Source organism: Pristiophorus japonicus, chromosome 2 (genome assembly GCF_044704955.1).
Source record: "Pristiophorus japonicus isolate sPriJap1 chromosome 2, sPriJap1.hap1, whole genome shotgun sequence".
NCBI lineage: Eukaryota > Metazoa > Chordata > Chondrichthyes > Pristiophoridae > Pristiophorus > Pristiophorus japonicus.
Genome location: NC_091978.1, coordinates 350,195,250 through 350,220,015, shown reverse-complemented (window position 1 = coordinate 350,220,015; position 24,766 = coordinate 350,195,250). Strand labels below are relative to the sequence as shown.

The following is a 24,766-nucleotide window of genomic DNA, read 5'->3' as shown; positions in this document are numbered from 1 at the left end:
AGTCAGCCCAAGGGTTTTTGGATTCGGGAGGTCGGATTTCTTCTCCAAAATCTGGAAATACCCGAAGCTCGGCCCAGGGGTTTCCGGATTCGGGATGTCGGATTTCTTCTCAGAAATCCGGAAAACCCGAAAACCAGAATGGCTTCGGTCCCAAGGTTTCCGGTTTCCGGACGATGTACCTGTATTCCACCTTTTCTGTTGTGTCTGAAAGTGATCTTTTAATTTGTATTCATTCGTTTCTACTAGTCCTGCACCAAACCGTACCCAAATGCACTCCCCTATACACATGTTACAAAGTAGAATGAGGAAATAATTTGCATAAAGCATTTGCAACTTATTTTTTTTTAAATATAGGAATCTATATTTTTAAGAAATATTGCACAAAACCCTGTCCACAAACCTCACTTCCTGCTATCACGATGTTCAGTCATTCTACTTAATCAACAGTTATCATTGAAAATGCTGCATAAACATTTAAAATGGGAAATCCTATTGATCAAAGTTAGCATTTCCTTCGCCACCATGTTAGCCATTTCTTATGTCCAAAATAAGATTAAACATTTTTGTTGTAAAATTCACAAAATTATCAAATTACGTGTCTTTTAATAACGAAAGACTCAGCCTGTCTCTCAGTTTTTGTTCCACCTCAGAACAGTTGGTGAGTACTTTCAACAACATCTGCACTTCTTGAGCATGTGCAGTTTGCACAATTTTCCAGTACACAATCTATTCATCAACAATAATTGAAGGGTAGAAGAGTGTATATATCCTTATTAAGATTTCAGTTGTTTGCCTTTTTTGAAACAAATATAAAAGAAACAGGAAATCGAATTCTCTAAGCTTCAGCCAAATATTGACACTTAGTAAGGTGCAGTTCCCACTGCTTTTAGCGGGCGTGTTAGTGCAAACGCAATTTGACCGCTATACGTGATGGCTGGTATAACGGTTGATGTAAAGCCAGAACTGCCTCCCTGAAATCAAAATTAAATTTGACAGCACCTGACAAAATATTAACAGAAACAACATCATTAGTACATGTTCCTGAATTCAGATCATTTTTCGAACATGTCCTTAGTAATTAATATTTAATTCAGAACAGAGTCGGCAGGTGTTAAGTTCAGCAAGCCGGCAAGAAGGGCTCACAACAGTGGTAGGCGTTTTAGCGGCTTTTTAAAGTAATTTCCTCTTAACTTTTAAGAAACATTTTTTTCAGTGAGGGAAAACTAATTGAAGAATACTGAAAACGTATGTCCTGTTTGCAAGCAGTGAATAACATAGAAAATAGGTGCAGGAGTAGGCCATTCGGCCCTTCAAGCCTGCACCACCATTCAATAAGATCATGGCTGATCATTCACCTCAATACCCCTTTCCTGCTTTCTCTCCATACCCCTTGATCCCTTTAGCCGTAAGGGCAATATCTAACTCCCTCTTGAATATATCCAACGAACTGGCATCAACAACTCTCTGCCTCTCTGCGGAAGGGAATTCCACATTAACAATACTCTGAGTGAAGAAGTTTCTCCTCATCTCAGTCCTAAATGGTTTACCCCTTATCCTTAGACTATGTCCCCTGGTTCTGGACTTCCCCAACATCGGGAACATTCTTCCCGCATCTAATCTGTCCAGTCCTGTCAGAATTTTATATGTTTCTATGAGATTCCCTCTCATCCTTCTAAACTCCAGTGAATATGGGCCCAGTCGATCCAGTCTCTCCTCATATGTCAGTCCTGCCATCCCGGGAATCAGTCTGGTGAACCTTCGCTGCACTCCCTCAATAGCAAGAACGTCCTTCCTCAGATTTGGAGACCAAAACTGAACATAATATTCCAGGTGAGGCCTCACTAAGGCCCTGTACAACTGCAGTAATGACAGGTAGTCGTCACGAGGTGTGAACTGCTGCTTGAACTGCTCAAAATAGTTTTATGTAGTCCCTCGGAATCGAGGAAGACTTGCTTCCACTCCTGAAGTGAGTTCTTTGGTGGCTGAACAGTGCAATACGAGAGCCATAGACTGTGTCACAGGTGGGACAGATAGTCGTTGAGGGAAGGGGTGAGTGGGACTGGTTTGCTGCACGCTCTTTCCGCTGCCTGCGCAAGATTTCTGCATGCTCTCGGCGTTGAGACTCTAGGTGCTCTCGAATGCACTTCTTCCACTTAGGGCGGTCTTGGGCCAGGGATTCCCAAGTGTCAGTGGGGATGTCGCACTATGGTAATAGTAATTCCCTATGCCTATGGTAATGGAAAATGGTTAGTGTTATTTGCCTGATACAGGTGGCTGTCAGGGATAAGCAGAATAGTATACGTGTTGAGAATTGATTGTTGTTGAATATTTATCTAAAAGCATCTCTTCTCTGAACCAGTACTGAGGTTTAAGGAATTTTCTTTAATATTTAAAAACTTTTGAATGATTGATTTAAAAAGTTAAATTTTGTTTATAGACATTTATTTTTATGAAACATAAAGGGAACATTCGTTGGGGCTTGATGGTTCATAAAGGACCAAGGGCAGTTTGGGTCCCATTCTCCAGGACCACCACCTGCAGATGATAGCTTTCCTCAAACTGCTAGATCCCAGTAATCCCCAGAATTCCAACAATGCTCCAAACACCTTTCCCAGTCCTGCTGGACCCCTAAAGTGCATTCTCAGTGTTAACTAATCCTAAGACTTGCCCCAGTGTCCCCAGACTTCCCTCTATTAGGCCCCAAGTTTCCACACGCGGCAAAACAGGCGCCCCTCCGAGCTGGGCGCCCGTTTTTCGCGCCGAAAACGGCGCCTGAAAATAAACGCGCTATTCTCGAGCGCTTTGCAGCTCGATGTCAGCTTGGCGCAGCGCCCAGGGGGCGGAGCCTACCACTCGCGCCGATTTTGTAAGTAGGAGGGGCTGGGTACCATTTAAATGAGTTTTTTTCATGCCGGCAACCCTGCGCGTGCGCGTTGGAGCGTTCACGCACGCGCAGTGTGAAGGAAACATAGGCACTCGGCCATTTTTGTAGTTCTTTGTAGCTGTTCAATTTTTTAATAAAACCACATTGCCCTTCCATGATCAGCACTGAGGCTTCTTACAGCAGTGAGAAGGCTGCAGGAAGCCTCAGAAGTTGAGGCAGCCGTTTCCCGACGGGCCCAACCCCCCCCTGCCGTCGGGAATGGCTGCCTCAACTTCTGAGGCTTCCTGCAGCCTTCTCCCGGCCTCCCTCCCGCTGCCGTCGGTCGGGCCCTCACTGCCTCCCCACCCCCTGCCATCGGGAACGGCTGCTGCCGTCGGTCGGGCCCTCATTGCCTCCCCCCACCCCTACCGTCGGTCGGGCCCTCACTGCCTCCCCCCCCCCCCACCTGCCGTCAGGAACGGCTGCCTCAACTTGTGAGGCTTCCTGCAGCCTTCTCCCTGCCTCCGCCCCGCTGCCGTCGGTCGGGCCCTCACTGCCTCCCCCCCCCCCCCCCTGCCGTCGGGAATGGCTGCCACAACTTGTGAGGCTTCCTGCAGCCTTCTCCCTGCCTGAAAGGCCTGCCTGAAGCACTTTCACACAGGTAGGAACATGGTTTATTTCATCTTTTCTTTGCTTATAAATTTTTATTCAGGTTGGAATTATTTGTATAATATTTGTATAAGTATAACTAAGGATTTATTGTAGAATGTAATGACTTCCCTTCCCCCCCCCCCCCCCCAACCTCGTTCCGGACGCCTAATTTGTAACCTGCGCCTGATTTTTTAATGTGTCGACAAGGTTTTTTCAGGCCTACAAAAATCTTCACTTGCTCCATTCTAAGTTAGTTTGGAGTACGTTTTCACTGTGGAAACTTTCAAATCAGGCGTCAGTGGCCAGACACTCCCCCTTTTGAAAAAAAATTCTGTTCAAAAGTGAAACTGTTCTACCTGACTAGAACTGCAGAAAACTTAAATGTGGAGAATTCCAATTTCTAAGATACTCCGTTCTCCACCAGTTGCTCCTAAAAATCAGGAGCAAATCATGTGGAAACTTGGGGCCTTAATCTTTGACACCTGGGAGCTCCTCCCAGTGCTCCTGGGCTCTGGGATCCACCCCAAAAGAATACTGTTGGATCCTGAGACCCTCATTGCAGTATTGCGAGATCCCATGTTTCCACAGGTCGCCTCCATTGCTCACTGCTCCTGGTAATACAACTTGGCATAACACCTGTCTCCTCTAATTCTGCCCTCGTGAGCATCCCTGATTATAATCGCTCAACCATTGGTGGCAGTGCCTTCTGTTGCCTAGGCCTTAAGCTCTGGAATTCCCTGCCTAAACCTCTTTGCCTCTCTACCTCTCTTTCCTCCTTTAAGATGCTCCTTAAAAGCTTTTTGTCATTTGCCCTAATTTCTCCTTATATGGCACGGTGTCAATTTTTTTGTCTCCATCATCATCATCATCATCATCATCATCATCATCATCATAGGCGGTCCCTCGAACGAGGATGACTTGCTTCCACGAGTTCACAGATGTTTCGATGAAGGACCCGATGTTCCAGTCCTGAACTCCAATTGAGGGGGTGGAAGATGTCTGTGCGTGAATTTTTTTAACGTTTGGTGACCGTTGCACACCAGCCACCACACGGGCTTGACAGAGCTAGGTCTTGGTCCAGTGGCAAGGATTAACCTGCTCTGCTGCACGGACCTAGCGCGCGCATATATCAATGTGGGCTGGCCCATGCTCCCCCTGGGCCCTCGGCTCTTCTGTGTGGCATCGTATTGAATTACACAAGTTCCTGGTCAGTGCTAAGTTAGTTGATTCAGGCAGGGTGGTGACAATGGGGACACTGCAGTCTAGCCTCTCCATTTCTGGGTCCTGCTACTCATTACTTTTGACAATGTGTTGATACTTCAGGATCAGGTTTGGCTGTGATGTCACTCCTCCCACAATCAAAAAGCCGACTGACATGTCTAGGATTACGCATCAAGACTAATAAATAGGCAAGGTACCAGAGGGGTCCTGCCACCCCTTGAACCATAACTTAGTGTAGCACTGCATTCTGGAGAGGAGAATATTGGAATGTTTTTAAATTGTGTGCTCATCATGGAAAAGACAGCAATCTATTCAGTGTCTGAATAGTCAGCAGGATTTAAACAGCTGTACTTTTAAATAATTAGTGGACATTTCTAACTCACAGATACAGTGCACTAGTTTCGGGATTGATATCTTAAAAGTATTTTTGGAAAGCTTTTGAGAAATGTTGCTGAAACCCCCAGAAGGAACATCACATGATCAGTGCTAAAAAAACAGAGCTCCTCCCACCCAAAAAAAAACCCCACAGAACTTCATATTGGTTCCTATTTTCGCTCACTTAAATCTTTGCAGTAAATACATATCCAAAAGCTCCACAGAGATATCTTGCAGCAACCATAACCTGTATGAGTCATCAATCACTATCAAGTCATGCCCTCTGTTTCTGGTACATGGTTTGAAAGAGTCAGCACAATGCTGAGTGAATATGTCTCCTTATGAAACAGTGATTGACAAACGTTGTTTGGGTGTTGAAGGCAAGAGAGAACAACAACAGAGGTAAATGTCATTTTAATTATGGCTGTACTAGGTATACGTGACTGGAGAGCAATTCAAACATAATTTATTTATTTTGGTGTATTTTAACCAAAAAAAAATCAAAAGATTTGTTCCTTTAAATGAGGTACAAGCTAAGCTCTTATTCTTAAACAATGGCCAGTTGAGAACAAATCATATCAAATCAAATGATTGCTGATAAAAAGGATTATTCTTTCACACTTTGGTTACTAATTCCAAAGCAGAACTAACAAAGGGTCACCGACTTACCAGCTGCTTGTGTCCATAACAGTAGAATTGTGCAGCACAGGAAAACGTCTTTTCAGCAGTATTCCTTTTTTTTGTATTAATTAGGCACCAAACAGTTCAGTTCCTGGCACATCCAATTTGATAATTCAGCAGAAAAAAGCTTTCAACTTCTTCCCCCAGATACTTTTACTGCAGAGACACACATGTCAGGATGAATACTCATGTGAAGCACCTTGGGACGTCTTACTATGTTAAAGGCGCTATATAAATATAAGTTTTATTTTTATAAAACATCTGACTCACCGTGATCAATGTCCATTGAGATCTGCTAGGATTCATAATTTGTTTGTTCAGCTGAAAAACCTTGTGTGTCATGTCTGGGTGCGGCAATAATCCACTCGAGGTGATCACCAAAGAATGAATTTGCATTTATACAATGCCTTTCACGATCTCTGGATGTCTGAAAGCATTTCACAGCTAATTAAGTACTTTTGAAGGCTTGTCATTGTAATTTAGCTATTTGGCTCTTTTCACCTCGAACTCCCCTTTTCACCCAACCTCCTCCACTCCTTTTCACCCTTCTTTTTCCCTGTTCACTTTCAAAGAATTACATGGCACATAAACATGCTATTCAGCGCATCAAGCTGCAGCAGTATTTTTCAGTACTTTTTTTAAACTTTTACTTGAATTCCCTAATTTAACTTTTCTTTTAACTTTGTTTATTTTAAGTTTAAATAAATTACTTACCTGTTTGATTGTGCCTCGTATATCCTTCAGTTTTAGAACTGGCTGAGACTCGCCTAAAGTTGTATTAGACCTTGATTGGCTAAAAATGGGTTCAAAAGGTAAAGAAGGTTGTAATTTGACCTGGTTTTATCAATCGAGTGGTCAGGACAGACTCCTATCATTGATATTAAGATGACATCTGGAAGCCAGAATTGGCACAATTTGCTGCTTGTCGCTGCAGATGGCTGAGTGTCCCTAAAGAGTTATGTTATTGGCAGGGGGACTTAAAAGGACAAAAAAATACCTCTACATGGATTAATAAAACATTCAAAGAACAGGACACTTTTCAAATAATTTATAGACAATGGTAATTACTTTACATGACCCCACGCAGTAGTATCTTGGTATTCTACTTGCCTAGGTGAAAATCATTGAAACCAGCAGGAAAATCAGTAAGATTCATTTTTTTTTGGCCATTTTTTTTTTACTTTCCACTCTTTGAAAATTATCTGACATCTTACTAAATGGAGAGCATTATGTATTTCATCACTCTACTTCATTACCGTGTATTCTGAGTGATTTGGTTGCGTTTCAGGTTTAGTAGATTTTTGTGAGTTTTCATTGTTAGACTTGTAATTTTTTTTTTATTGATCAAAATATGACCGGAAATGTGATGATCAAATGAACAGGTAATGTATGCAGTTGTACTCATTTTATGATGAACATACTATTTTATATTAAAATGATTCTGATTTAACGTATGAAAAATAAAGAATGTCTTTTCTTAAATTTGCAGAGATCAGTCATGGTTTGATGATACCTGGATAAATCGTATCAAGACAGAAGTAGGGGACAACTGGCGATTAAAGGTACTTATCTTTATATTATCTCTCTACCATTGTTCATTCAAAAATCTTCAATAGAGAAAAATCAGAAGAAAACCAGATTAACTTGGTTACCATACAGATTTCTGTTGCAGCTAAGAATTAGATGTAAGGTTGTTCCAATGAAGAAAAAGTGTTCAAGTGACGTTGTGTGAATTTGAAAAGCTAGGGAAAGGACTTCACACAGTCTCTTCTAAGATCAATTGCAAATCAGCCAAGCCCATAAATTTGGCCATCAGTGTAAATATTAGCCAGTCTCTGTCCTGTCAAATGACTCAGGTGTCACGATTGGTGACTACTCAGTTAATTTTATTGCCCTCAGTGAGGTAGCTGTGCAGTATAATTTGAAACCATAGAACTGATTCACTGACATCATCATCATAGGCAGTCCCTCGAAATCGAGGAAGACTCGCTTCCACAAATGAGTTCTCAGGTGACTGAACAGTCCAATACGGGAATTACGGTCTCTGTCACAGGTGGGACAGACAGTTGTTGAAGGAAAGGGTGGGTGGGAAGACTGGTTTGCCGCACGTTTGGTTTCTGCATGCTCTCGGCGATGAGACTTATAAGAACATAAGAATTAGGAACAGGAGTAGGCCATCTAGCCCCTCGAGCCTGCTCCGCCATTCAATAAGATCATGGCTGATCTGGTCGTGGACTCAGCTCCACTTACCCGCCCTCTCCCCGTAACCCTTAATTCCCTTACTGCTTAAAAATCTATCTATCTTTGACTTGAAAACATTCAATGAGCCAGCCTCAACTGCTTCCTTGGGCAGAGAATTCCACAGATTCACAACCCTCTGGGAGAAGAAATTCTTTCTCAACTCGGTTTTAAATTGGCTCCTCCGTATTTTGAGGCTGTGCCCCCTAGTTCTAGTCTCCCCCACCAATGGAAACAACCTCTCTGCCTCTATCTTGTCTATCCCTTTCATGATTTTAAATGTTTCTATAAGATCACCCCTCATCCTTCTGAACTCCAAGGAGTAAAGACCCAGTCTACTCAATCTATCATGATAAGGTAACCCCCTCATTTCTCGAATCAGCCTAGTGAATCGTCTCTGTACCCCTTCCAAAGCTAGTATATCCTTCCTTAAGTAAGGTGACCAAAACTGCACGCAGTACTCCAGGTGCGGCCTTACCAATACCTTATACAGTTGCAGCAACACCTCCCTGCTTTTGTACTCCATCCCTTTCGCAATGAAGGCCAACATTCCATTTGCCTTCCTGATTACCTGCTGCACCTGCAAACTAACCTTTTGGAATTCATGCACAAGGACCCCCCGGGTCCCTCTGCACCTCAGCATGTTGTAATTTCTCCCCATTCAAATAATATTCCCTTTTACTGTTTTTTTTCCCAAGGTGGATGACCTCACACTTTCCGATATTGTATTCCATCTGCCAAACCTTAGCCCATTCGCTTAACCTATCCAAATCTCCTTGCAGCCTCTCTGAGTCCTCTACACAACCCGCTTTCCCACTAATCTTAGTGTCATCTGCAAATTTTGTTGCACTACACTCTGTCCCCTCCTCTAGGTCATCTATGTATATTGTAAACAGTTGTGGTCCCAGCACTGATCCCTGTGGCACACCACTAACCACTGATTTCCAACCGGAAAAGGACCCATTTATCCCGACTCTCTGCTTTCTGTTCGCCAGCCAATTCTCTATCCATGCTAATACATTTCCTCTGACTCCGCGTAGCTTTATCTTCTGCAGTAACCTTTTGTGTGGCACCTTATCGAATGCCTTTTGGAAATCTAAATACACCACATCTATCGGTACACTTCTATCCACCATGCTCGTTATATCCTCAAAGAATTCCAGTAAATTAGTTAAACATGATTTCCCTTTCATGAATCCATGCTGCGTCTGCTTGATTGCACTATTCCTATCCAGATGTCCCGCTATTTCCTCCTTAATGATAGTTTAAAGCATTTTCCCCACTACAGATGTTAAACTAACCGGCCTATAGTTACCTGCCTTTTGCCTGCCCCCTTTTTTAAACAGGCGTTACATTAGCTGCTCACCAATCCGCTGGTACCTCCCCAGAGTCCAGAGAATTTTGGTAGATTATAACAAATGCATCTGCTATAACTTCCGCCATCTTTTTTAATACCCTGGGATGCATTTCATCAGGACTAGGGGACTAGGGGACTTGAGGTACACACAGCCCTCCTGGATGCACTTCCTCCACTAAGGGTGCTCTTTGGCCAGGGATTCCCAGGTGTCGGTGGGGATGTTGCATTTTATCAAGGAGGCTTTGAGGGTGTCCTTGAAACGTTTTCCTCTGCCCATCCTGGGCTCGCTTGCCGTGTAGGAGTTCCGAGTAGAGTGCTTGCTTTGGGAGTCTTGTGTCAGGCATGCGACCAATGTGGCCTGCCCAGCCGAGTTGGTCGAGTGTGCTCAGTGCTTCGATGCTGGGGATGTTGGCCTGGTCGAGGACGCTAACGTTGGTGGGTCTGTCCTCCCAGGGGATTTGCAGGATCTTGCAGAGACATCATTGGTGGTATTTCTCCAGGGATTTGAGGTGTCTACTGTATATGGTCCACGTCTCTGAGCCATACAGGAGGGCTGGTATCACAACAGCACTGTAGACCTTGAGCTTGGTGGCAGATTTGAGGGCCTGATCTTCAAACACACTTTTCCTCATGCGGCCGAAGGCTGTGCTAGCGCACTGGAGGCGGTACTGAATCTCGTCGTCTATGTCTGCCCTTGTTGATGATATCTCCCGAGACACTGACAACAATACCCTCTCAAAAGAGAATGAGTGAGCTTGTGAGACCATTTTTTGAGGGTCTTCACTAAAGGCTGTTAATAAAGCATACAAGATCTATGGCTGTATAAATAGAGGCATAGAGTATAAAAGTTAAGGAAATTATGCTAAACCTTTATAAATCACTGGTTAGGCCTCAACTAGACTATTGTGCCCCATTCTGGGCACAACATTTTAAGAAGGATGTCAAGGGTTTGTTGAGCCCTTTGAAGTTGAGCTCATGATGACAGTTAAGAGAGCTTTGAAGAAGTGGAACTTGGATATGATGACGATAGACATGAAAGTTTCAGAAATGGGGGTGAGGTAGGGGAGGATGTGGTACACTTTTGGGCTCTGCATGAGTGAGAGTCTGGGAGAAGGATTGAATGGTCAACTTTAAGATGTCTCTCTACCCACTTTGATCATAGAATGTTGATCCTAGTCCTGCTATAGCGATCGGTTGATAATGGAGCCCAAGATGAGAAGACGTATGGTTTCGAGGAAGTTACTGGAAGCTAGAGGCATCCCCATCTTCTGAGCAAGGGGAGATGGAGGAAGTGACCCTATTCCAGGGCTCCTCCGGTTCTTGGCAGTAGGGTGTGGGGTATGGTGTTGAATCAAAACATATCTAAATTTGATTAAGATCGCTTCTGATTAAAGCAGTTCCTGAGACAAACAGTAATGCTATAATTAGTCTGACATACTTCAGCTGCTCATATTCTAGTTGCATCCACTATTATGGACTGCAACAAATATAATCTGCTAGTGAATGTCAAGCAACTTCTTATCATTGAGACCTGATTGGCTGTTGTATTCCCAGACTTCAGAATATAGCCTGCTCAAGCAGCTACATACAAACTGGTTGTTTTCCAAGTACAGAAGAAAAAAACAATTGCAAGTGTCTTTATCAGGGAGAGGTCCAGTTACTTTAAAGAGCGAATCAGAATTAGTAATATTATCTATTAGTAACGTGAATAACCTTCGATAAGCTTCTAAAACAGTCAGACATAAATGCCTTGACTGCGAAAAGGAGCTACGATGGGTGGTACAAAATTTTCCTGTTAATCTAGCTAAGAATTTGAGATTTTCCATTGGATTGATCAAAAAGGCTGAGTGGGCTGCTCTTGAGGAACAAGCTTATTTGGAGCCCATCGTGGAAAGACGTAAAAAGCACCAACAAAATGTACAACCTGTTTCCACCAACCAGTGGCTCTGTTATGTCACCACATCTCCTTCCAGTTATCTGAAAACTCCAATCGGAGTGAGGTAATTGTATCAATATCATTATCATATCCTATTGAGGATGACTTGCTTCCACGCCATAAATGGATGAGTTCACAGGTGTTTCAATGAAGGACCTAATATTCCAGGTCCCGAACTACACGTTGAAGGGTGGAAGATGCCTGTACGTGGATTTTTTTTAACGTGTGGTGGCCGTTGCACACCAGCCACCACACTGGCTTGACAGAGCTAGATCTTGGTCCAGTGACCAGGATTAACCAAGATGACTGGAGATCACCTCTGCTGCACGGACCTAGTGCACAAACATATTGCAGTGTGGGCTGACTTGTGCTGCCCCTGAGCCCTCTTCTGGGCCCCGAACTCTCTCACCTCTTCTGGGCCTTGATCACGTTGCTCCACGATCACTCACCGCTCCTGCGCCCCAACCTCGCCGCTCCTGCTGTACCTGCCCACACTCCAATCAGCGACCTGGACCTTGGTGACGTCCAATCCAATCTCCCTGTTCACAGCCATTACTCTCCAGTACACGCTGTACCTTGAAGTGGTGTGCTCCTTTGAAGGCCCGACGTTCAAAGGAGCAGCGTGCGGTCCTGTATCAATAGATGTCACAGTGACACAAGAATTTGTGGGCTGCAAGGGTGAATGTACCCTCTACTTTGCGGGTTTCCCTCTTAAAAATCAAGGGAGCAATTTTCTCTCGACAGTCTGAGGATAAGGTTTTAAACTGATTATTTTGTAATCTTCAGAAATGCAAGCTGTTTTTGATCTTTGTCTTGACGGAAAAGTTCAAGTTGTTGTGAGGCAGTAGTCCTTCCTGTCTGTAGCTGGTCTCTCGCTCTCGCGTTCTCTCTCTTGCTCTCTCTCTCTCTCTCTTTCTCTCCGCCCCCCCACCCCCACTTGCATTTATATAGCACTTTCACGACCACCAGACGTCTCAAAGCACTTTTGAGCCATACTTTTGAGGTGTAGTCACTGTTATAATGTGGGAAACGCTTTGAAATAGTGCAATGAGATCTTTTACATCTACCTGAGCGAGCAGACGGGGCCTCGGTTTAACATCTCACCTGAAAGACGGCAGCTTTGACAGTACAGTGTGCACTGGAGTGTCAGTCTAGATTTACATGCTCAAGTCCCTGGAGTGTGATTTGAACTCATAACCTTCTGACTCGGAGGCAAGTGTGCTACCCACTGAGCCACAGCTAACACTAGATCAGATATGAAAGGTCAAGGATCAAGCGAGACACAAGTTATTTGTGTTATTTGGAGTTGTTTTTATTTCTAACTGAAGAATTTCTTATCAGTTCCTCAGGCCTTGTTTCTCTCTCTGTCGCAGTTGGTATGTTTACCATGTCCTGTCCTTGTAGTCTACTCAGTTGTCTTGTCTGCTTTCTCTCTGAAGCATACTGGACAATAAGCAAAGACCATCATGCTCTCTGATTTTGGCCAAGCTGATAGTTTTGTGCTCTTTCCTTTGTTTATACCTTTAACAAGGTTCTGCTCTTTTACCAAGTCCATTCTTTTCTTCCTTAAAAGTCCAAAATCCTTCACCAAGTTAGAAAAATACACGCGTTATTATGTCTTGTTTGGAAAATTAATCTGTTATTAATGAGAAACTTGTGCATCTGGAGACCATTGCAACACTCTGAACAAATTATACTAATGTTCTGCACATCAATGATGAGGGAAATTCTAGAGTATGACTTGCAATTTTAGTCCCCCGATCTCAAAAAGATTAGATGTATTGGAAAGTATTCAGGGAATAGGGCAAGGATAATTTCAGACCTAAGTGAAACTTTTGTCATAAATCAGCGAACTTTTTTTTGCTGGGAAAAAAAGAGGGAAGACATTATACATGTCACCAACACCACAGGAACTGCATGCATATATTTCTCTCTCCGCTGTAATTTATTTCTGCTTTATACCTCTAAGGTGATCAGCTGTAAAAAAAAAAGACTGTGAATCCCAGTAACTACCAGCTTCCTTTCTTACTGCTACTTATCCTTGCTTATTGCCATCAGCGTAAAACTATAGAATTCTAAAGCACAGGAGGAGCCTATTTTAACCATTGTATCTGTGTTGGGTCTTTGCTAGAGTAACCCAAATCTACTTTCACCTACTTGTTCCCCCCCCCAACCTCTCATAAGAATATATGAAATAGGAGCAGGAGTAGACCATACAGCCACTCGAGCCTGCTCCGCCATTCAATAAGATCACGCTGATTTTCTACCTCGCTCCATTTTTCTGCTATATCCCTCTATCCCTTGATTCCCTTGATGTTCAAAAATCTATCAATCTCTGTCTTTAATATACTCAACAACTGAGCATCCACAGTCCTTGGGGGTAGAGATTTCTAAAGATTCACAACCCTCTGAGTGAAGAAATTTCTCCTCATCTCAGTCCTAAGTGGCTGACCCCTTATCCTAAGACTATGACTCCTAGTTCTAAACTATCTATCTATCCGCATCTACCCTGTCAAGCTCTCTATGACTGTTCTATGTTTCAATGAGACCTCTCATTCTTCTAAACTCCAGAGAATATAGGCCCATTCTACTCAATCTCTCCTCATAGGACAACCCTTCATCCCAGGTGCCAAATGGCTCTCCATAGTCATTTTTATCTACTTCAAATATTTATCCAATTTTCCCTTAAAAGATGCAATGGTCTCGACCTCAACCATTTCTCATGACAAAAGCATTCAATAATCTCTGCAAAAAATAATTTATCTTAGCCTCTCTTCTGAAGTGAATGAATGCGTAAACTAGGCCGAGCTGTTACAAAGGGCCCAAGTTTCCACAAGAAAAAAAATGGGCGCCCCTCCGAGCTGGGCGCCCGTTTTTCGCGCCTAAAACGGCGCCTAAAAAAATCCTCGGTATTCTCCACCTACTTACAGGTCCTGTGGCCCTCGGCGCAGCCAGCACGAGCTGTGGGGGGGCAGAGCCAGGTCCCGGCGCTGAAAACCGTGCCGGGACCTCTGCACATGCGTGCTACAGTCGGCACGCAAGTGCAGTAGCTCCAGGCGCCGAACTGTGTGGGAGGGGCCCGAAGCACGCAGCCCCTAGCCCTGGCCCAATGGCCTCACTGGGGCTGCGTGAATGAGGCTCCTCCCACGGCCAGCTCCTGCTCCCCGGCCGACCAGACCCGACACTCGCTCCCCGCCCCGACCCGAGACCCGCTCCCCCCCCCCCCCCCCCCCCCCCGTACCAGACACCCGCTCCTCCCCCCCCCCCCACCGACCAGACACCCGCTCTCTTTCCCCCCCCCCCCGACCAGACATCCCCCCCCCCCCCCCCCCGACCCGAGACCCGCTCTTCCCCCCCCCCCCCCCAGATTGACCCGACCCGCGCTCCTGTTTCCCCGACCCACCCCCCCCGCTCTCTCTCTCCCTCTCTCCCTCCCTCCCCCCCTCCCCCCCCTCCCTCCCTCCTCTCCTCCCCTCCCCCCCCCTCTCTCTCCCCCCCCCCTCTCTCTCTCCCCCCCCCCCTCTCTCTCTCCCCCCCCCCTCTCTCTCTCCCCCCCCCCTCTCTCTCTTCCCCCCCCCTCTCTCTCTTCCCCCCCCCCCTCTCTCTCTCCCCCCCCCTCTCTCTCCTCCCCCCCCCCTCTCTCTCTCCCCCCCCTCTCTCTCTCTCTCCCCCCCCTCTCTCTCCCTCCCCCCCTCTCTCTCTCTCTCTCTCTCCCTCCCTCCCTCCCTCCCTCTCTCTCTCTCTCTCTCTCTCTCTCTCTCTCTCTCTCTCTCTCTCTCTCTCTCCCCTCTCGCTCTCTCCCTCCTCCCCCCCCCCTCTCTCTCTCTCTCTCTCTCTCTCTCTCTCTCTCTCTCTCCCCCTCCCGCTCAGCGGCACGAACGGCTGCAGAATTCTCCCTGGCTGAAGCACTTTCACACAGGTAGGAAGATGGTTTATTTAATCTTTTCTTGGCTTATAAATGTTTATTCAGGTTGGATTTATTTGTATAATATTTGTAGAAGTATAAATAAGGATTTATTGTCGAATTTAATGAGTTCCCTTCCCCCCACCCCCCCCCCCCCCCACCTCGTTCTGGACGCCTAATTTGTAACCTGCGCCTGATTTTTTAATGTGTAGAACAGGTTTTTTCAGTTCTACAAAAATCTTCACTGGCTCCATTCTACTTTAGTTTGGAGTAAATTTTCACTGTGGAAACTTTCAAATCAGGCATCAGTGGCTGGACACGCCCCCTTTTGAAGAAAAAATTCTGTTCTAAACTAGAACTGTTCTACCTGACTAGAACTGCAGAAAAAAAAATGTGGAGAATTGCGATTTCTAAAATAGTCCGTTCTCCACCAGTTGCTCCTAAAAATCAGGCGCGAATCATGTGGAAACTTGGGCCCAAACAGTGGTAATAACCTGGTTGCTCCCTCCCTCCTTAAATAATGAAATTAAATTTGCAATCTTCCAATCCAAAGGCACAATTCCCAAATTTAGAGAGCTTTGGGAAATTCTGACCAGTACATTTGCAATTTCATTATTTGGCCAACCCTTTGAGGGGAATCTTTGTTCTTCCTTGAATGAAATGACCCAAAAGACAAAGAAAACAGACATTTCCACCCATGTTTATGATGAATGGCATCTCCAGCTTAAATCTTAAACTGAATTTTTCATACTTTTGGTGCTGGACAATGACTTGAGTTCATGTTGAGGCCCTTTCGAGGGCATCAGTGATCATACCCTTCACTGTGGCCTACTTTCAGCAATATAACTTCTCTGGAGGATTCTAATACTTGGACATTGACTGAGAGCTCATCCATCCATGTAAGTATGTTTGGTATACAAGTGTGTAAAACTGAATAATTACTAAATTAATAAATCCGATGTTTAAAATGCAGAATAATTGCACTTCATTCTCTTGATCAAAACAATATTGTTATCAGTGGATTAGGGGCGAATGCCTTTATCTGTCAAATTAATAATCAATAAAGGTACCTTACCTGTGAAATGAAAGACATGGCTGCTATGTGTTTGCTTTAACTTTAGACCTAAGATACATCAACCAATGTGCCTTGACTGGAAAGCTCTGGATAATGAGTGTTTTGAAATTGACTTTAAGATGTTGGTCCTCTGAATTCCAACTCCAATTTATTTTTGATATTTGTCAGTTGAACAAATGAGAAACAGTTGTAGATTACCTACCATGATGATATACGGTTTTCATTGTTATGTGGGAAAAAAAAAGTTTGCCACCCACATGCGAAGCCCCCTCCCAGCACTGACTCTAGTTTCTCTTTCTGACCGATGGTTTGGAACTTACTTTACTTTCTTCATTTTATTTTTAGTGCCTTGCTGTACATGAGGTTTCAATGGTGCCTCATCCAGCTAAAGAACTAAGTGCATGTCCCAGAATAAAGCCTTCTATACAGCAGTGATGGAAGGTCATCTGACTGTTCAGCATGCAAAACTTATGCAGTATCCCGTTTATGATGGAAGTTAAATTTCTTTCGAAGAATGAGTGATACTGTACCTCAAGGTACGCAGTCTAACATTCTGGAACATTAGGTTGGCAGGGAAGTAATTTGCTTTTTAAATTTAAAAAAAAAACTATTGTCTGTTACTTCAGTAAATTTTCTAAACTAGTTTCCTTGCATTTTCAGAATAGTGAAGCCAGAAACCTTTCTTACAGACACACTTCAGCATATCCATGACTTGTTAAACAATTAACTGTAATACAGTATTTGAAATCCGATAAGTATTTTAGATAGTCACCAAATTATATGTCCAGTTACGTAGATACTAACCTCAAATAATTTGATTGAAGTTCAGCTATCTGAAGTTGTCTTGAGCCTCCGTTGCGAAGCTACAGTGCTCGAGGAAAAGTCCTCGTGTAATGCAGTAAGATGCTTAGAAAAAAAATCCTAAAGTATTAGACATTGTGGTCGGTCCTGAATTTTTTCCCCCCCATAAATTAAGAAAATTGCTTATAGTTTGAAGTGTTATATTGTCGGTCTCCTTTGATGTACTGTATTTACACTTTTCTCTGTTCTTTTCAGGTTAGCAATTTGAAGAAAATTTTAAAAGGGATTCTGGATTACTATCATGAGGTGAGATAATTTCACTTAATAATTACTTGTTTTAGAAATGTTTAGAAATAATCACCACAAACAAAATGTTTTTGAATTTTAGGGTTTTTTGCCTTATCAGTATAATATGGCTACCCCTGATTTAAAGGAGGACTGATTATCAAAAGCTTCTCTGGTCCTCTGGTATGTGCACTGGTGATTGATGAACCCAACGTGGGAATCTCAGTTTTTGCACTATTCAGTGTATGGTTGTCTGGTTAGAGTTGTTCAACTGCTACAGCCACTATGTAATTTTGCTGTTTTCTCATTTTCTGTTCAAGTTGCACAGGTGCTGCTTTTTGAAATGAGAGATCAGAATACAAGGTGCCATTGTGCCCTGTCCAGTGCCATGTTCTCCCAGTCATCAGTGAGGTTACTTTTCATGGTTTCTTTGTACAGATTCTTCAGTCCACCATAGCAATTCTTGCCATTTTTCAGTTCATAGCCCACGGTGGACTGGGAAACTAGATTAAAGGGTAAGATGGTAGATAAGCAGTGGCAAACATCTAAGGAGATATTTCTTAACTCTTAGCAAAGGTATATTCCAGTGAGAAAGAAAAACTCCAAGAGAAGGATGAACAATCCTTCTAATGAAGTAAAGGATCTTATCAAATTGAAAACAAAGGCATACAATGTTAAGAATAGTGGAAGGCTAGAGGATTGGGAAATTTTTAGAAACCAGCAAAGGACGACTAAAAAAATGATAGAGCGAGAAGATAGTTTATCAGAGTAAACTAGCAAGAAATATATAAGCAGACAGTAAGAGCTTCTACAGGTATATAAAAAAAGAAGCAAGTCGCTAAAGTAAACGTTGGTCCCTTCGAGGTTGAGACTGGGAATTAATAACGGGAAACAGGGAAATGGCAGAGATTGTATCGGTCTTCATGGTAGCATCCCAAAAATTGATAATTAAGGGGCTATTGGGAGGGGGGAACTTAAAACAATTACTATCACTGGAGGAAAAAGTACTAGGCAAACTAATGGGACTAAAGATGGACAAGTCCCCTGGACCTGATGGCCTACATTCTCGGGTCTTAAAAGAAGTGGCTGCAGAGATAGTGGATGCATTGGTTGTGATCTACCCAAATTCCATGGATTCTGGAGAGGTCCCAATGGATTGAAAAACCGCAAATATAACACCCCTATTTAAGAAAGGAGGGAGACAGAAAGCAGGAAACTATAGACTAGTTAGCCTAACATCTGTCATTGTGAAAATGCTGGAGACCATTACTAAGAAAGTAGTAGCAGGACATTTAGAAAATCCTAATGCAGTCAAGTAGAGTCAGCATGGTTTTATGAAAGGGAAATCATGTTTGACAAATTTTCTGAAGTTCTTTGAGGATGTAATGAGCAGGGTAGATAAAGGGGAACCAGTAGATGTGGTGTATTTGGATTTCCAGAAGGCATTCGATAAGGTGCCACATAAAAGGTTACTGCAGAAGATAAAAGTTCACGGGGTTGGGGTAATATATTAGCATGATTGGCTAACTAACAGAAAAAGAGAGTCGGATAAATGGGTCATTTTCATGTTGGCAAACTGTAACTAGTGAGGTACCACAGGGATCCGTACTAGGCACTCAACTATTTACAATCTATATTAATGATTTGGGTGAAGGGACCAAGTGTAATGTAGCCAAATTTGCAGATGATACAAAAAAATAGATGGGAAAGCAAGTTGCGAGGAGGACGCAAAGAATCTGCAAAGGGATATAGATAGGCTAAGTAAGTGGGAAAAAGTTTGGCAGATAGAGTATAATGTGGGAAAATGGGAGGTTATCCACTTGGGTAGGAAAAATAAAAAAGCAAATTATTATTTAAATGGGGAGAGATTACAAAATGCTGCGATAGAGGGATCTGGGGGTCCTTGTACACAAACCATAAAAGGTTAGCATGCAGGTACAGCAAGTAATTAGGAAAGCAAATGGAATGTTGGCCTTTATTGCAAAGGGGATGGAGTATAAAAATAGGGAAGTCCTGCTACAACTGTACAGGACATTGGTGAGATCACACCTGGAGTACTGCGTACAGTTTTGGTCTCCTTATTTAAGGAAGGATATACTTGTATTGGAGGCAGTTCAGAGAAGATTCACGAGATTGATTCCTGAAGGGGTTGTCATATGAAGAAAGGTTGAGCAGGTTAGATGTATACTCATTGGAGTTTAGAAGAATTAGAGGTGATCTTATTGAAACACAAGATTCTGAGGGGGCTTGACAGGTAGATGCAGAGAGGATGTTTCCCCTCGTGGGGGAATCTAGAACTAGGGGCGTAGTTTCAGAATAAGGGATCGTCCATTTAAAACGGAAATGAGGAGGAATTTCATCTCTGAGGGTCGTGAATCTTTGGATTTTTCTACCACAGAGAGCTGTGGAGACTGGGTCATTGAATATATTCAAGGTGGATAGACAGATTTTTGAAAGCTAAGGAATCAAAGGTTATGGGGAGAGGGAGGGGAAGTGGAGTTGAGGCCAAGATCAGATCAACCATGATCTTATTGAATGGCAGAGCAGGCTCAAGGGGCTAGATGGCCTACTCCTGCTCCTATTTCTTATGTTCTTATGTCAGATTGTAAAGCTTCACAGATGTGTGAATTAAGTAAATGGATACTGTAAGACCCCTTGCTGAATACGAAAAAAAAGACCAAATAACCAGGCATTGTGTTATGCTATTTCAGATTCTGTACATTTCAGACAGATTCCCACGTGCACACTCGACCAAGCATATTGTTGTGCAGCTATACAATGATATCGATGCATATATTTGGGCATCCAAAGATTTTTCTGATCCTTCTTGGGATGTGGGTGCCGCTGTCCAGGCCAGCATTTATTTCTCATATCTAGTTGCCCATAGAAGATGATGGTGGGCCTTTTTGTTGAATCACTACAGTCTGTATGGTGAAGGCTTTATTATTCTTTGTCAGAACTGGAGGGTGTTCGAAAAGAACAGATTCTTAACAAGCACTGAAAGGGGGAGGGGAAGAAAGAACAAAAGGGAAGGTCTGTGATAGGTTGGAAGAGAGGAAAGATTAGAGAGACAAAAGGAACGATGGCCCAAATTCAAATGGTAATGCCAGGAGTTAGAAAAACATTGGACAAGATAGGGTGTGAATGGCGGGATAATGGCCAACTGCCATTAGAGACAATGAGGAAAAAAAGAAACAGGCTCTGGGAGGGGGGCGGGGGAAGGGAGCCAAAGATTGGCAATGGTAACGCTCTGAAATTTTTGAACTCGATGTTGAGTCCAGAGGCTATAAAGTGCCTAAACGAAAGATGAGGTGCTGTTCCTCGAGCTTGCTTTGAGCTTCGTTGGAACAGCGTAGGCGACCGAGGTCAGAGTGGGAATGCAGTGGAGAATTAAAGTGACAGGCGACTGGAAGTTCAGGGTCACACCTGCACACTGAACGGAGGTACTCTGCAAAGTGGTCACCCAATCTATTCTTGATCTCCCCAATGTAGAGGAGATCACATCGTGAGCAGCGAATATGGTATACTAAATTGAAAGAAGTACAAGTAAATTGCTGTTTCACCTGGAAGGAGTATTTGGGGCCCTGGATAGTGGGAAGGGAGGAGATTAAAGGGCAGGTGTTGCATCTCTTGCGCTTGCACGGAAAGGTACCGTGGGAAGGGGAGGGGGTGCTGGGGGTGACTAGAATGGACCAGGGTGTCACGGAGGGAGCGGTTCCTTCAGAATGCTGAGAGGGGAGGGAAAGATGTGATTGGTGGTGGGATCATAGTGGAGGTGGCGGAAATGGCGGAGGATGATCTGTTGAACGTGGAGGCTGGTGGGGTGAAAGTTGAGGACAAGGGGAATCCTGTCATGGTTCTGAGAGGGAGGGGAAGGGGTGAGAGCAGAGGTGCAGGAAATAGAACAGACACAGTCGAAGGCCATGTTAACCACGGTGGAAGGGAATTCTCTGTTGAGGAAAAAGGAAGACATGTCAGATGCACTAGTGTGAAAGGTGGTGCCGTCCGAGCAGATGTGACGGAGACGTAGAAACTGGGAGAATGTTTTTCTAACTCCTGGCATTACCAGTTGAATTTATCTCTTTTGTCTCTCTCATCGCTCTTGTCTTCCAACCTATCACAGACCTTCCCTTTTGTTCTTTCTTCCCCGTCCCCTTTCAGTGTTCATTAAGAATCTGTTCTTTTCGAACACTCTGCAGTTCTGACAAAAGTTCATCGACCCAAAATGTTAACTCTGCTTCCTCTCCACAGATGCTGCCTGACCTGCTGAGATTTCTAACATTTTCTGTTTTAATTCCAGATTCCAGCATCTGCAGTATTTTGCTTTTGCTTTATTATTCTTTATAGTGGTTTGTCTGTCTGTGTGTGTGTGTGTGTCTCTCGCTCTTTCTCTCTTTCTCTTTCTCTTATTTATTTTTCTCTCTCTCCATCTTTCCACACACATCGGTTTCTTTCTGTTGAGCTTATACTCCCATTCTTTGTTTTTCTTCCCACACTTGCAAAAAGTAGATCCAGCCTAGGGTACATCACTTCCAACCCTTGTCCAATCCGAGTAGCATCCATTAGAGGCCTAACCCTTTGTTTCCTGTCCGTCAGTCAACTTTCATCCGTGCTGTTACATTTCCTCTGTACTATAGGCCTTAATATTTGTATCAAGCTTCCTGCGAAACGCCTTCTGAAAATCCATATGCACATCTGACGTTGGTCTCATTGGTCTTTAGCTAAGTGGTTTATTCTTCTTTCCAAACCGTTTCGGGAAAACTGGGTGAAATAAAAATAAAACCACATAAAATAAACTGGTGAGAAGCAAATGGACAATAATAGTAGTGAAATCTACGATAAGGGAGTGAAGGGTTATGGGGAGCGGGCAGGGAAGTGGAGCCAAGGGCAAGATCAGATCAGCCATGATTTTATTAAATGGTGGAGCAGGCTCGATGGGCCAAATGGCCTAATCCTGCTCCTAATTCTTATGTTCTTATGTTTATCTATTGTCTTATCAAGGAGCTACTCTCAATTATAGACTTTTGACTTGTGTGGTCAGCTTTAGTCCTCTGCTAAAATGCACAGAACTGTATGTTCAGTTTTAGTCCTCTAACTAAAATGCACAGAATTGAATTTAAGCTAAACTTAACATTGGTTTCCCCATTTTATCTTGTATGAATGTTGAATTCATGTTTCCTGTCATGTACATGTTCTGTTTGCTCTTAAAATAACATAGCCCAGGGTTCCTTCTATATTTTAATCGCACAAAAATTCCTTGCAAAGAATAATAATTTGGATCTCTTTGCTGCTGCTCTCATGGTACAACTGAGATGGAATCTTAATTCTATGTCTGTTATGTGAGGTCCAATGGACACATACCTGAAGACAACCCAATACTGCAACACGTTTGGCACATAAATGTTGAACGTAAATGATTTAAACAAAAACATTTGCCACATCAGACATTGTACCTGAAGCACATGATTTATAGGTTAAAATTGCAACTGCCACAAATAAAAATTCTAATTGTTATTTTTATTCTTTCCATGGATAAATTGATGAAATCCCTGCATATGCTAATTGATTCTGAGCAACTTTATGAATACAATCACTATGGATTTCATTGCATCAAAAATATTTCAATAGTGTTGCAACCAACTCTAGAAAGAATTAAAAGGACGAAAGAAGTAAACTTGGAAAACACTGTGCATTTTGTGTTCCAGTAGAGTCTTCTAGAGTCGTCTGTGTCTATGACAAACAATTATGTACAAAGGCTGAAGTTGTACTAACATAGATCACATTCTGCAGAACATTTTTGATGGTGTATCCCAATGGCAGTAGGAATTCTACTTCCATACAGCTGGTGTAAATAGTATTATTGAATTTTATTTTAATCTGCTTATAGGTCCTGGGACAACAGATTACTGACTTCCCTCTGCCAGATGTTAATTTAATAGGCGAACACTCTGATGCAGCTGAGCTTGGACGAATGCTACAGCTCATTCTTGGCTGTGCTGTCAACTGTGAGCAGAAACAGGGTAAAGCCAGACAGATTACATGGTGGTACTCTGTTTTTGGGACCTTTCAGTGTGTGAATTAGTCATTGTGTATACCTACAGTGGAATTCAGTTTTTTCTTCTTTAAATGAAAAACATTTAATGATTTTTAAAAACTATGCTTGTTCCTGGATCAGTTTCATCCAAAGCCTGAAACTGATCCAAACGTTGCAAATTTGGATGAGTGCCTGTTAATGCAGATGAAATATCAATCAGACAGACTTTCTAATGACTTTGTTAATTCTGTTTAGCACTCCTGGATTTATAGGGCCCAAGTTTCCACAAGAAAAAAGAGAGCGCCCGTTTTTCGCGCCTAAAAAAATCCTCGGTATTCTGCACTTACTTACAGGTCCTCTGGCCCTCGGCGCAGCCAGCACGAGCTGTGGGGGAGCGGAGCCAGGTCCCGGCGCTGAAAACAGTGCAGGGACCTCTGCACATGCGCGCTACAGTGGGCACGCAAGTGCAGTAGCTCCAGGCGCCGAACTGTGTGGGAGGGGCCCGAAGCACGCAGCCCCTAGCCCTGGCCCAATGGCCTCACTGGGGCTCCTCCCACGGCCAGCTCCTGCTCCCCGCCTGACCAGACCCGACACTCGCTCCCCCCCCCCCCCGCCCCGACCCGACACCCGCTCCCCCGCCCCGACCCAACACCCGCTCCCCCCCCCCCACCGACCCGAGACCCGACACCCCCCCCCCACCCCCAACCCGACACCCGCTCCCCCGCCCCGACCCGAGACCTGCTCCCCCGCGCTCCTGTTCCCCGACCCGATGCCCCCCCCCTCTCTCTCTCTCTCTCTCTCTCTCTCTCTCTCTCTCTCTCTCTCTCTCTCTCTCTCTCTCTCTCTTTCTCTCTCTCTCTCCCTCCCCTCTGCCCTCCCTCCCTCCCTCCCTCCCCCTCTTTCTCCCTCCCCTCTTTCTCCCTCCCTCCCCCTCCCCCTCTTTCTCCCTCCCTCCCCCTCTTTCTCCCTCCCTCCCCCTCTTTCTCCCTCCCTCCCCTCTTTCCCTCCCTCCCCCTCTTTCTCCCTCCCTCCCCTCTTTCTCCCTCCCTCCCCCTCTTTCTCCTCCCTCCCCTCTTTCTCCCTCCCTCCCCCTCTTTCTCTCTCCCTCCCTCCCCTCTTTCTCCCTCCCTCCCTCCCCCTCTTTCTCCCTCCCTCCCTCCCCCTCTTTCTCCCTCCCTCCCTCCCCTCTTTCTCCCTCCCTCCCTCCCCCTCTTTCTCCCTCCCTCCCTCCCCCTCTTTCTCCCTCCCTCCCTCCCCCTCTTTCTCCCTCCCTCCCTCCCCCTCTTTCTCCCTCCCTCCCTCCCCCTCTTCTCTCCCTCCCTCCCTCCCCCTCTTTCTCCCTCCC

General features: G+C 44.2%; 1 protein-coding gene across 4 annotated transcripts in view; it reads left to right on the top strand.

Moving 5' to 3' along the window:
- The window catches only part of hook3 (hook microtubule-tethering protein 3), a 129,373-nt gene that overhangs the window by 20,980 nt on the left and 83,627 nt on the right, over positions 1-24,766 (top strand). For all 4 annotated transcript variants that reach the window (XM_070872280.1, XM_070872278.1, XM_070872281.1 and 1 more), the window contains exons 3-5: positions 7,281-7,353; positions 17,358-17,408; positions 23,275-23,407. In XM_070872280.1, coding sequence (XP_070728381.1) covers positions 7,281-7,353; positions 17,358-17,408; positions 23,275-23,407 — 257 coding nt within the window. The remainder of the gene's footprint in view (positions 1-7,280; positions 7,354-17,357; positions 17,409-23,274; positions 23,408-24,766) is intronic.